This window comes from Vigna radiata, chromosome 10, assembly GCF_000741045.1.
Source record: "Vigna radiata var. radiata cultivar VC1973A chromosome 10, Vradiata_ver6, whole genome shotgun sequence".
Taxonomy (NCBI): Eukaryota; Viridiplantae; Streptophyta; class Magnoliopsida; order Fabales; family Fabaceae; genus Vigna; species Vigna radiata.
Genome location: NC_028360.1, coordinates 9,598,362 through 9,612,734, shown reverse-complemented (window position 1 = coordinate 9,612,734; position 14,373 = coordinate 9,598,362). Strand labels below are relative to the sequence as shown.

The 14,373-nt window shown below is 35.8% G+C and overlaps 1 protein-coding gene across 6 annotated transcripts; it reads left to right on the top strand.

Moving 5' to 3' along the window:
• Window positions 1-7,674: 7,674 nt before the first annotated feature.
• On the top strand, window positions 7,675-11,671 carry LOC106774489 (PHD finger-like domain-containing protein 5B). 6 transcript variants are annotated; one of them, XM_022786783.1, is made up of 4 exons: window positions 7,675-7,834; window positions 8,910-9,066; window positions 10,571-10,613; window positions 11,087-11,671. In XM_022786783.1, the coding sequence occupies exon 4, from the start codon at window positions 11,109-11,111 to the stop codon at window positions 11,439-11,441; it is 333 nt and encodes a 110-aa protein (XP_022642504.1). In that variant the 5' UTR covers window positions 7,675-7,834; window positions 8,910-9,066; window positions 10,571-10,613; window positions 11,087-11,108; the 3' UTR covers window positions 11,442-11,671. The 6 variants fall into 6 exon arrangements, with proteins under 6 accessions (XP_022642504.1, XP_022642503.1, XP_022642505.1 ...); XM_022786782.1 differs by having other exon boundaries at window positions 10,571-10,637; XM_022786784.1 differs by lacking the exon at window positions 8,910-9,066.
• The last annotated feature ends 2,702 nt before the right edge of the window (window positions 11,672-14,373 follow it).

The following is a 14,373-nucleotide window of genomic DNA, read 5'->3' as shown; positions in this document are numbered from 1 at the left end:
AGAGGTTTGCCAGCTATATAGGAGTGATTCTGTAGTAAGAAAGCGAATCAGAAGTGATTTTCCACCCTTTGTTCTGCAGCCATATGAGCGATGACAGAAACTAATCACCTGTTGAATATGTTCTTTCTACTTTAAGTTAATGCAGAAAACAGAATCTTGAAGTTGAGACAGGATGAAATAAATATACAACCTTATTCTGATGAGACAATATGAGGATAGCTATGTTCACTGTTCGATGGCTAGAAAGGATGATACTATGATGTCAAAGGCATAACATGTGTTGGAAAGATGTAGCAGAAATTTTGGAATATGTTCCACCAGGTGTGCCTCTGCCTTTCCTGTCACATTGTCATATCATATAATATTCATACACATTGATTTAGGTTTTGCATTATGAAAACACATCATCCAAACCACATGCCACTGCTTATTCAACTTGAATCTCTTGTATGAAATTTTCCTCAAAATATCAAAAAGTATCAGTTTATCAATATGTAATTATTTTGATAGAGTTGATTGGGGGAGAGTGATTGAATGGATTTGAAGATAATATTTCTTGTTGTTTATTTGAGTGAATTTGGAGATAAAGGAGAGTGAATTTTAAAATAAATTTTTTTAATTTGTCATATAAACTAAATCCTACATCAATTCTCAGAAACTTTATTTCAAAATTCATTTACTTCCAAATTCACTCAAATAAACAAGAACAAAAAATTACTCTCAAATCCACTCAATCACTCTCCACCAATCACCCAAAGTAAACACATGTGTGATTGAAATTATTATGCTAAGCAGTGTAATGGAGTGAAAGGCACATGGAAAGCACGGGAAGTTCACGTTATTGAGCATGAAATCAAATGGATTACAAGACCAAATATGACAAACCATGTTATGCATAGTTGATAACTACTACTCAACAAATTCGAATTCATTATCAACTAATTTTCTCCCTTTCATTTAAATTCCTTCCAATAATTCTTCTAGCTGTTTAGATACCTCCAATTTTTGGAGTTTTGGAGTCTTACAACTAAATATAGGTTTATTATTTACACTCACATAAATAAATGCACTTTAAATTTATTTAACTTTTAAGTTCATAAAATCATTTTTATATTTTAAATTAGTCTTGTATCTAATCGGCACTTTCAATATTTTATGCTATTAATTAGTTTTTGAATAACTTTTTTTCAGTTTTAATTTGGTTTAGAACAAGGCCAAAAAGTTTGCAAATTGCAAAGCACACACTGATTTCATTCCTAAAATATTGTAAAGGAAATTTTCACTCCCTAAAATAACATAATAAATGGTTCAGTTTTTATTCCTAATAATTCGATCAAAAGACCTAAACGAGAAAACGCAAAAAAAAAAAAGACCAACTAATGAACCATATGAGATATTAATAATTTGCATATATAACAAAAGGAAATATTCATATATAATTATTAGTGCAAAAACGTTGTTTAACGTCACTCCTTATACGTCAGTTAAGGGTAAGTACGACGTATATTGATGATAAGTGGCATTTTCATAAATAAGTTAGTCATATAGACGTTAGTTAGGAGGTGACCCGACGTCTATAGTGTTTTAGACGTCAGGGATATCCTAACTGACATTTATATGTCTGACAGGTAAGTGAATAGCCATTACTTTCTGCCATATAGACGTCAGGGCCCCTCCTAACTGACGCCTATATGTCTGACAGGTAGGTGGATAGCTATTAATTTTCGTCATATAGACGTCGGAGCTCCCCTAATTGACATCTATGTGTCTAACAGGTGGGTGAAAAGTCATTTCTTTTTAGGTTTAATACCTATTTTGGTCCCTCTTTTGGGAAGGTTTGTTCAAAGTGGTCCCTCCTTTTTTCAAAAGTTCACTTTAGTCCTATTTTTCGCAAAAACTGTTCAAGTTGGTCCTTTTTGGTAACGGCGTTAAGTTCACTAACGGCAGAACTGCCAGATGTGTAATGTTTGATGATGTGGTATTGTAATTTGTTTTAAAAAAAATATATAATGATGACGTGTAAATGAATATAATTAAGGTTGGATTAAAAAAGGAATTAGGGGTAATTTGGAATGAATTAAGTAAATTGAATCCGCGTCTTCCTCGTCATTGTCTCCTCACCCGAATCCGACGTCCTAGCATGGAAGCAATTTCACCTCCGTCACGCATCTGGAAGATTCTTCAAGGTCCCTTCCCTTTTCCTCTTCGCATTTTTCGCTTTCAATTTCCCATACCTAACTGCTTCTTGCAGGAAAGACGTTATTTGTTGAAGGAGTTCTAGCGGAAGACCAGTAGACCAATTGCAGGAGGTGCTTGGTTGCAAATGGCGGTAACCGAAGAACTCCAGGGGACGGCGCCGAACGCGCGAAGCGCTGAAGCCCCAACCCAAACCCTAGCCGAAAGCTCTGGCTCGTTCGATTTCAAAGAGAGAGGGCCAGCCAATCAATAGTTGAAAGGGATTGAAACGCTATTTTTGGAAGGAATTGGAAGATGATTAAGTTTGCAACAGTCATTGTTTTTGGTGGGGTTTCTTTTCCAGGTTTTCAGTATTCATGTTTGTTGATTGAAGATCTTCACGGTCTTATATATATGGGGACACATACAGAAAAATGGGGGGAGGAAAAAGAAAAGGGTATCCACCCCTTTCTGTCCAACCCAAAACGGATCCCTCTGCAATCATCATCTTCTACCGTCATCTTCAACCTCATCAATTTTTCTTAACTCATCATCTCCTAACACACACCTCCACCCTTCTTCTTTTTTTATCTGTAACCAACCCAAACACTACTACCCGTTTGTTCCAACACCTTTCAATTTATCCCCATCAATCCTCCATAACACCGAAACACAACCAAACAGAGAAGGACCCACCAATTTCCAACCTCCACCGAAAATCAAACCAAGCTATCCAAATTTCATTCCACTACAAAACCTGATTTCGAAATCATATGGAGGCTAATCCAGAAGTCCAAAAATTTTGTGTGCATAGTCATACGAAAGGGTGGCTATGGAGGGATCCCGCCTTCAGCTGCCAGAGGTCACCGGAGATGTGCTCCACCTCCCAATGTTAGGGTTAAATTAATTTTCCCAATTTTTACTCCAGATTTTCCCGCAACGCAAATCCCTAATTCATTTTGTAATATAACCCTAATTCATTTTTTAATTTAACCCTAACAACATACATTTACATGTCACAATATTTTTTTTTAAAACATATAACAATGTCACATCAGCCCATGTTAGACACCTGGCAGGTCTGCCGTTAGTGAACTTAACGCCGTTACCAAAAAGGACCACTTTGAACAGTTTTTGCGAAAGCTAGGACTTAAGTGAACTTTTGAAAAAAGGAGGGACCACTTTGAACAAATCCTCCCAAAGGAGGGACCAAAATAGGTATTAAACCTTCTTTTTACCATGTAAACATTAGTGCTCCTCTGAAGTGACGTTTATAGTCTGACAGGTATTAAAAAGTTATTTTTTTCTGCCATCTAGACGTCTGATAGCGCCACCTCGACGTCTATATTTGATTATAGACGTCGGTCCTCACTACACCCGACGTCTATATATACCACAAATATTATTTTTTAAATCGAATGAATGTCATATTAGTGAGGCGCCCGACGTATATTCCATTATAGACGTCGGTCTCCTGGGCAACTGACGTCTCATTTCTTGTTAAATCAGTTATTGCAAACTAGCAATTTCGCGCACTTCATCGTCTTCCTTCGCCTTTTCTCTCCACTGCATTGCATTTTCAGGTGCATTTGATCTCTTTTGAACCATTTAAATTTGCTTTTAATCTGATTAAAGTAATCTTTGATGAATTATGTTTCATTTGAACTGATTAAAATTAGTTTTCGTTGCGTTTTCACTAGTAAAAAATTGAGTTTTTACCACGCACATTATGCCACGGTTCACCAGAAAACGCAGCATAATACTACGTAGTGGCATTTTTGAAAATAATTCGAACGTTTAGGTCGCGGTTCATAGAGGCACTGCGGCCTATTCCCCAGTCAATTTTCTTCCTTTGACGCCATGTCAGAAAGACAATAAATTGCAGGGGGAATAGGCCGCGGTTCTCTGAGCAACCACGACCTATTCCCCTACCAATTTATTGTAGGGTCTGACATGGTTGGGAATTTTAGAAGTTGTAGGGAGAATAGGCCGCGGTTCTGTGAGGAACCGCGGCCTATACCCCTGCAATTTTTGACATTCCTCACTAGCTCTTGCAATAAATTGGCAGGGGAATAAGTCGTGGTTGCTCATAGAACCACAACCTATTCCCCCTGCAATTTATTGCAGGGTCTCACATGGCGGGGAATTTCAGAAGTTGTAGGGGGAATAGGTCGCGATTCTGTGAGCAACTGCAGCCTATTCCCTCTGCAACCTTCTGAAATTCCCCAAAAGGTAGTTGGGAGGCAATTGGGAGGATTCAGAATGTCAGGGAATAGGCCGCGGTTGTGGGGGGAACCGCGACCTATACCCCGATCTGAATAAATTTAAAATATTTCAGGGAATAGGCCGTGATTGTGGGGGGAACCACGACATAAAGGTTTCAAAAAAATTTCAAAATTGCCATTTTGATTTATTTTCTCAGGGGAATAGGCCGCGATTGTTGGGGTAACCGCGACATAGGTCACCTCTATTACCGTGGTTAAGTTATGAATCGCGGTCAATTCCCCTGGAAAAAAAATTAAAACACGTGATGAACAATATCGTCTCCTTCCTTGTGAAAACTCTTTCAGAGAGCTCCGCTTCCATTCTCCGTCGACCCAAACTTTTTCTTCCATTTTCAAGCATTTTACACCGTTTAAACTTATTTTTGTTCGGTGTCGTTGCCATTTTCAACGTTGGGGAAAAGTTTTAACCGATCAAAATCGTTGGAAATGTCTTTATATTGGGTTTGTCCAATTCTTCCCTTTAATCGTAAATTGCGTTTCAATTTGTGTCTTTATTTCTTAAACTAATATTTGTTTGTATATTTTTGCAGGTTTGAATATTTTAGAGTTGATTTTTCTAGCGTTTTGATCGCGGTTTGTTCATCATTTTTGGCTTTTCACACTATCCGATTCTTATATTAATGTTTAAATTTTACTTTTATTAGATTGTATAATTTTGTATGATAATTTTGTATGATTGAATATGTGATTGAATGATCATATAATTTTGTATCTTTGAATAAATTTATATGATTGTATAATTTTGTATGATGGTATGATTTTAAAGTTTAATTTTTTTATTTTACAATGTTATTTTTATGTTGAATATATGTCATTATTTCAATGTTTTTGATTGAATGATTGTATGATGATGATTTTTTTTTTGTATTGTAATTTTGTAGAATTTATAAGTCAGAATATTTACGTATGGATCGAAATTGGATTAATTTACCACACATTAGTGCTGAGTACGAGAGAGGGGTAGAAGAATTTATACAATTTGCACAACGTAATGAGGATACAAGTGATGATGAAGTGAAGTTTAGATGTCTTTGTGTGAATTGTTTGAATGAGAGAAAGTTAAACGCAACCCAAATTAGAGAACATCTTATATGTGATGGTTTCCTAAGATGCTATACAACATGAATATGACACAGCGAAGAAATGCACTTTTCGACTGACTCCCAAACTGAAAATGTTAGTGATTCCACCATGGAAGAAGATCGACCAGATGAAGACAAATTAGAGGACATGATCCGTGATGTTGGCGCAAAAACTTTTGCCAAAGCTCATGTGTATGAGACGACGTCAACTGATACGGAAACACCTTTGTATGTCGGTTCAACTAAGTTCACATGTTTGTCAGCGGTGTTAAGGCTCATGAATTTAAAACACGTAATGAAACAGGAGAAGGGTATTATTGAAACGCAAATTGTTTGAAACCCTATTCATTTTTCTAGCCAGATTTTGTGAAAAAAAAAACGAACCAAAATTAAAATATGGGTGTCAAAATAACGAGACTCAAAATTAAAAGTAATTCATTACTTACGTATTACTCACTCACGTCAATATAAATTTGTGGTTTAATCCCTTAAATCGTCCCTATTTTTGGAGCGTTTTCCCAATTTCATCCCTTTCTTATTAAAATTTTCAATTGGATCTTTATATGAGTTAATTTCAATCAATTTAACCCTTTCCGTTAAATTTTGTTAACGCCGTGAAACTTTTGCTGAATCAAAAGGTTGATGTGTAATTTGTTTAAAATGTGGCATCAGAAAGTTGAATACGTGGTCTCTCAATCATGCGAGCTCCCTCTTCTTTCCCTCTTCTTTTCCCTTTTCCTTTGCAAGTCTTTTTCTTTTCTTTCAGTGTGTCTTAATTTGGAAAAACTGAAAAAGTTTGAAGCTTTTGAGTTGTGTTTTACATGATTTTCTGTGATGGGTTTGGTTTGGTGGATCTGAATGAAGAAATTTCATGCACTGCATTTGTTACATTGAAAAAACTAAAGTCAACTTGGTCATGTGCAGGCATAAGTTTGAAACTTTTCCGCTAGAACAACGGTGGTGGGTCAAGCGGCAAGAAGGGTTTTCCAGATTCTGTTCTACTTGTATTTTTTCTTGGTTAACCCTCATTGGACTAACCCTTTATTCAATCCTCATTGGACTCCTTTACTGCTATTTCCTGGTGTCTGGGATTGAAATCCCTAAATCCCTGTCACTGTTTCTGAACATAAGAGCCATTGAAGAACCCTAAATCCCTCATCTTCTACAACTCCACACATGCACAGGGAAATTCCAATAGAACATAACAAAGAACTCTCAACATCGAGAGTATGAAGAAAACTGGAAATTAGGGGAAGGCTTGGCAAGACTGAGAAGAAAGGAGGTGAGGAGCAGCAGCCCTTGAATCGCAATAGCCCGTTTTGGGTCTGCGACGGTGCTCCGACTATAGTGCTCAGCCGTGCGAAGGCCACGACATTGTCTTGGTGGTGACTCCAAATTGCGCGGCGACGCAGCTGGCGGAAATCGCGGCGGTTTCCGATCTGGGTATTGGGAGGTGGTAGAAACACGTTTTTAAAGAGGAAGAATACGGAGGGAGATCATGTCGTCGTCGGCAAAGCTTCCTGTGGTGACCAGCGTCACTACCGACGGCCCTGACCGGTCGAGGAGCATGCGGCGATGGAGGAGCTGCTGGCAATGGTGGTTCACGCGAGGAAGACGAAGAGTGGGGATCTCAGATTTCAGAATCTATTTTAAATTTTATTTTTTCTCAAATGACACGTTTTAATTGCCATGTTTCAACACTACCAAGGCCACGGTTTAAATACATTAACACGTCATCCACTCTATTGGACAAAATAATCACGGTGTTAACTTTTTTTAACGGAAAGGGTCAATTTGATTGAAATTGACTCTTTTGAAGACCCAATTGGAAGTTTTAATAAAAAGAGGATGAAATTGGAAAAACGTCCCAAAAATAGGAACGGATTTAAGGATTTAAACCTAAATTTGTTTTATTTTCTTTAAATGACAGGACATATTTGTCATTTGGAGGTGCATGGGGAAGTTACAGAAATATATTAAAACCTAGTCAAAGTCTAAATGCTGTTAGGGATAATTTAGGAACAGGGGAAGTTTAGGGGTGTAGGAAGAATTTTATGGGGGTGCAGGAAAGAGCTCTCAAATTTTTGTGTTGATTGAGTTGGGTTTTTATTCTCCAGATTCTTCTCGAAATTTGTGTTCTTTTATTTCCTTTTATGCTCACTCAATTCTCGCCTCTGTTTTGTTTTGCATACATTGCCAGAGAACTCTAATCGTTCCGTGTTCAAGCAAAGCCACACCGTTTGACACCCACTTTCTCTTACTAAGAAACCCTAATCGCGTCTTGTGGTCACTGTAAGTGTCTAATTCTGATTCTCATATCATTGATTTTCTCATTTTTTATAGTGCGATTTGTGTTCTCTTCGCCCCCACCAATTTTTATGCCTAATAATAATATTCTCCCTATTTATTTATGTTTTACTATGTGAAGGTCCTCTTGTTGTTTGAATTGATGCTTACTATTATTCTTAAATTTTTGGGTTGATGCTAGCTGCACCTAGTGTTCTAGGAATAAAGGCAAAATAGATCTAGGACCCTCACTCTAATTTGTATTACCTTGATAATTCTTGAACTGGGTTGGAAAAGGTGTTGGAGATTTAGGTTAACGGTTTTTTGGGTGCCTGTGCTTATTTTAAGTAATGTTCCTGCAATTTGTCCATCATTTCTCAATTAGTAATGGTGATTGTTGGATCCTTATTTGGTTTTATTTAATTTATGATAAGATTTCTCAAAGTTATTATGAGCTTATTTTTTTTGTTTGTTTTTCTTTGTAATGATTATTAATATGGCATGAACAAATAAGACTAGACTGCAGGAGATGAAGAGTCTATATCATATATAGTTGTGATTTAGTTTGATTATAGAAGATGAAGAGTCTATATCATAATAATAGTGTGAAAAATTAGTGTTAAATATATCATAATAACGGTGTGAAAAATTAGTGTTAAATATATCATAATAATGGTGTGAAAAATTGGTGTTAAAACACTATAAAAACATTGGTTGCATTTTTATTAAAACATTCTTAAACCATGTCGAAATTTATAATATAATATGACAATTTATTAATTACCATAATTTACATGTATAATATGACATTTTTAACTTTCATTATTTTAACTTTCACACTATTAATAAAAATATATTATATTTTAAAATGTCATTTTTATAATAAATTATTAGTTTTTCTTTACATCTAATGTTTTATTTCCCTCTTATTTTTTATTTTGGTATTCCTCTGTTTTACATATACTCCTTTATTTCTAATTTCTTTGTAATTTTTCACTTTTCCCCATTTGGTGAACTTACCCACCCTGACACCTTCCCATTTCATTCATATTTTTTCAAATCCATTTCCATCATCCTGGAGCCCTCGCACCGTGAAGGCCTCTCGCCGTCCAGTTCTCTCGCAGTCGAACCTTCTTGCAGTCCAGTCCTCTCGCAGTCCAGTCCTGGCACTGTCGAGCCTTCACGCTAGCGAGTCCTAGCTCTATCGAGATCTAGTTTTGTCGACCCATCGCGTTTTGGTGAGCCCTAGTGTCGTCTGCTCTCTTTTCTTTTCACCCACAGTCTTTCTCTTTTTCACGACTTTAGGTTTTCTTGACACTTTGGATTTTGGGATTAAACCCTTGATTTTGATTCATATTTAGGGCTTTCGTTTCTCACTTCTTCATCTCAAGGAACACTAGATCTCATGCTTGATTTGAAATGGCCAATGTTGCTAATTCCATGAATTGATGTTTGTTTATGTGGAACACTTATATATTTACATGACTAGCAATTTCTCTGTGCTTGTAGACAATTTTTGTAGTCTTATTCTTTAAATATTCAATTTATCCATTTGTTGCTTTCTTTCTTTTATCAATAAAGTTATCGCTTTATGTAGTTTATTCGATTGTGGTATGATTTGTAAGCATGTTAGTTTAGGATTTTTTTGTGAATTTTGAGTCAAAAAAAGATGCATGGGAGTACTTTTAACATAAGGGAGAAAAGGAAAGGTCAGTTTTAGTTTACCTTGATAGTACTGTTAGTAAATCACTCGGATTGTTTAATGTCCTATCCAAGGAAATTAAATGGATGTTGAGCAAAGGGCAGGGGGTGATAATGGGAACTTATGGTCAATTGATGCGAGCTTTATATATGGAATTTGAATGCATATATTTGGTTTTGGATTTCATTCCAATGGTGTTGATTAATCTATGTAGCTGACTTCAGAACAAATCTGGTTGTTGTTGTATGCTAATATTAATTTGCAGTGGGTTCCCTTCTAAAATGTCCACAATTTTGGTGTATGCTTTACTTGATTTTTTTTATGGGATAAATCTCTCAGTAGCAAGAGAGATATAAATATCTTCATTTATTGCAAAGGGTTATAAGCTATAAATAATGAGAGATTAAATAATGCAAAATCATGATTTGCAGTATTCATACAATTTTAGTTTCTGATAATCTTCATTTGGAGTTTTAAGTGTTGCATTGTACTTCCTATTTTTTTTTCTTCAAGTGCACTGGGGTCTTNAAACAATGGTTCTTGTTCCATATCTATGAATTTCGTGGAAGTAGTTGCTTTGTCCCGTCATGTAACAAAAAACGGAGAGATTCATATGTAGTTATTCAGCCCTACAATAGAAAAGTTGGAAATTAATGTCATGCATTAAACTAGTGAGCCTTTAGCCTACGCATAAGACATTTCAAATTCATACTAATAAAGAATTAGTAAATGCTTTGTAGGATTTGTCCTCTGCCTTTGTGTGTGAGATATATGGTATAACTGGTTAAGGTAAACTGTTTTATTGTCGAGGCAAAGCATAGCTAACCAGTTCATGGTTTCCAAGTATGCTAGGACTGAAACATTAGTCATTACTAGTCATTCCCTTTCTCCATTTCCTNTGGTAGTNTGATATTTGACCAAGGAGTATAATGCAAATAAAGGTGCTAATTCTATAATCATGATGATACAAGTGCTGATATTGATTGGCCTTGTACGGGCATTTTGATTTGATAAGAAATAAAATCATTCANTACTTGCAGTGCCACTTTATTAAGCAGCGTGACATCAACTGGAAGATTGAAGGTTCTGCAATTCTATATGTTTTGGGTACTTCCAAGTTGTATCTATTGTTAATGCATATCACATGCTTATTTTCTACGGAGTATTAGTTATTAAGCCTAAATCCCAGTATTTTGTTGTAAATTTTTGTGTTAGAACTTGTTTTTGCTAGAATTGGCATTTTACTTATATAGGATCTGGAATTCGCCATAGGAATTGTTGAAAGAATTCAGATAGCATAGTGCAGGAATTGTGTTGAAAAGGAAATAAAATATTAGATAAGGTTTCTCTGCCCCCAAAACTGCCCAGATGATTGCCTCCTCCCCAATTTTTCTCTCCTTTCTTTCCTTCCTATCCTTTTTAGTCTTTTCCACTTAAGCAAGATTGTTATACCCAAAATCCCTCTAAGGTCTTAACATACTGATATGCTTCATATTTTGTTCAACTTTTAGATGTAGATTGTAGACAGTACTTACTGGTTATATACATGTGTTCAGTGTGTAGCAGGTTGTTGAAAACATGGCCAAGCATCATCCTGATTTGATTATGTGTCGAAAGCAGCCAGGGATTGCCATTGGGCGACTGTGTGAGAAATGTGATGGCAAGTGTGTGATCTGTGATTCTTACGTGCGTCCTTGTACACTTGTCCGCGTTTGTGATGAATGCAACTATGGATCGTTTCAGGGTCGATGTGTCATATGCGGAGGAGTAGGAATATCTGATGCCTACTACTGCAAGGAATGCACGCAACAGGAGAAAGATAGAGATGGTTGCCCTAAAATTGTTAATTTAGGGAGTGCCAAAACTGATTTATTTTATGAACGCAAAAAGTATGGTTTTAAGAAAAGATGATGAGGGTAGTTTACTGAGATGCTTGTATCTCTTAAAACTTTTTGTACGTGTCTTGTTCGGATATAAGAATTATAGGATGTGACCTTGAGTTTGTAAACTTTTATATGTTAAAATGCTTGTTTAGATTGCTGCTGATAAAAGAATTATGGAACCATCATCAACTTGAACTACGGTAAGATCATTGTTTGTATTCGTTGCTGATTTAAACAAATGGTTTGATGAAGTGTTTACATTGATCTCCTGTTAGAATTCGTGCCTGTTGGGATGAATGATTCTGTTCCTGGTTGCTGGCGTGTGGGTTATTTACCTGTACTTGCATTGAGGAGTTGATTTGGTCTGAAGTATGGTTATCTCCTCATAGTTCTGCTATCGAGTTTCTTTTCCTTGCAGGCTATTATTGTGTTTTTCTTTTTGGGGACATTCGAGTTAATTCAAGGGTGTTTTTATGTTTGTTTTTAAAAATATTGTTTGCAAATTGAAAAGGAAATTACGTAATAATAGTTATTATCGTAAAACATTTGCCCTTGTAATAATTTGTTGATATGACATTTTTCTAAGCAATTTATAGATAATAATTAGGATTGTTTCGAAAGTTTAATATGGGTTTCACAAATAATAATAATAATAGCAGTTGTATGGTGAAATGGAGGGTGCAGCGTCTTATGATTTTTTATTAAAATTTCAAAAGAATGGAAATGTTATTTTTTTGTTTTAAAATTTTAATAAAATTTCATTTCCAACCTTATTATTATTTTAGGTGATATATAATTTTAAATAAAATAAGAAAAATAATTGACCTTTTATTAAACCTATAAAAAAGTGAATCTAAAAGAAATATAAATATTTTATTAAAAACAGAAGTAAAATAAGTCTTTTTTTTTCTATGAAATGAAAATAACAAAGAAAGAAACAATATTAGTATTTTATTTTTGTTACAGAAACCTTTAAAATATGAACTCCGATATTTTGACACCATTAGTTTTAACACCAATTTGACACTATGACGTGACAGCGTGCGATTGGTTGAACTTTTTCTTTTTAAAAAAATTTCAAAATTACTTCAAAAGTTTGGATCAGATCTGAAAATCTGATTTCCGGTTTTGCCCCTTGGCATTTTTAGTTTGAGAGAAACGTTTTCATTCTTCATTTGTGCATTTTAGTGTGGTTGCCTCTCTCTGGTTTGTTTGTGGTCGTCGTTCTTACCTATCGCCGACGGTATCGTCTTGGTTCCCTTGTTCGACATCCTTGCCGTGTTCGCCATTGTTGTGCTTGTCCTTGGTGTTGGTTTCTTCTTTGTTCGATCTTGGTGTGGTTGTGTCATCTCTTGGTTTGGAAATGACAAGTTCTTCAACGAAGGTAAGCATCATCATTGTTTTGTTTCGAAATGGTCTATTTTTGTATTGCCCCTTTTGTTTGAATTTCGCAGTAGTATTTGTTTTAGGGTTTTGAACATTTGCGGTTGATGTGGTTGATGCAGTTGACAGTTAGACACTCATTTTCCACAATCTATATATCAACTTTGAACAAGGAATTGACAGAGGAGCATCGGTCATTGATTTCTGGTATTGAAGTTGATAAATCACCATCCGCAAAGAAATTACTGAAACGAAGCCTCAAAGATAGTGTTATGCAGACGTTGGTTCGTCAGCAAAAACTAGTTGCAGGGCTTAAAATGAAGGTTGTTGAGTTGGACAAAGAAGTTGCATTTGAAAAGTCTAGACGAAGAGGACCGGAGGAAGGTGGACCGAGTGTGGGACGTGAAGATCCTTCCTTCTCCCCGGGAGACATTTCCCCGGAAGGCATTTCATCTAGAGCGATGTCCACTGATGCAGCTGCATTGAAGACTTATGTCAGGAAGGGCTCACGAACGCGGTTCAAGAGCAGAGCTCTTAAAAGTCCTTTTACTAGAACTTTAAGAATAAAAGATGTGTGATGTGTGACCTAGAGATATCTTCACAGATTTTAAACATTCGTTTATGTTGAGAGAGGTTGGTTTCTTGAAAGATTTGTTTAGTAATTTCAATTTGTAATGAATGTTACATTAAACTTTAATTTTTTAACATGGTATTGAAGTTAATGGAATGAGTTGTGTGATTGATATCTCGAAATAATTTTACGATGCATTTGTTAAAAATTACACTTGACAAATATTGTTGTTGATGTTGTACTTAATGTACGGAAGAAACAATGCATGTGGACATGAGCAACATAATTTGTTGATTACATTAACCTGGTTCATTGGAAAAGGGAGTTGTTTGTGATGATTTTGGGTTTAGGTTGTGTGTTGGGGGGTGGATAGCTGATTTTGGGGACCTCAAATTCCATGGAGGAAGGTCTTATGTTGAGTGAAAGTGGTGGGATGAAGTTCTGGGTGAAGTACAGTGAAAAAGGGTGTGGTAAACGTTTACAATGAGCTGGTAAACGTTTACGCGTGTGTTTTGTCCATTCTGTACAGGACTTGAACCAACTCATTGTAGTCAACATAATTACTTCCTATATGCAAGTTCGGGTTCCCAAACGTGATTCATCACACCCAAGACACGCCTAAACAACAAAAACAGGACAAAACACTTCAAACTTTGCAAAAAAATTGACAATTCAAAGAGTGGTTCCCTATGTAAAAAAAACTGGCTCCTGCAGTACAACTTTTTGTACAAATCTTCATTTTTGTGCGCGTAAACGTTTACAGTGTTCTTGTAATCGATTACAATGTCCAAAAAGCCCTAAACTTGATTACCAATGCCTAATTTGGAAGGTCTTTGAGTCTAGATTCCAACAAAACAAGAATCAACTCATTTGGAGTTCGGTGGAGAAAGTTATGGGCAAAACAACCAGCAAAGGTCAGACTTGGCAGGAATATATAAAGCGTGAACTTGAAGGAATAAACTGTACCTACTGAGATGTCCAAAAATTGCAAATTAATAGTCATTGG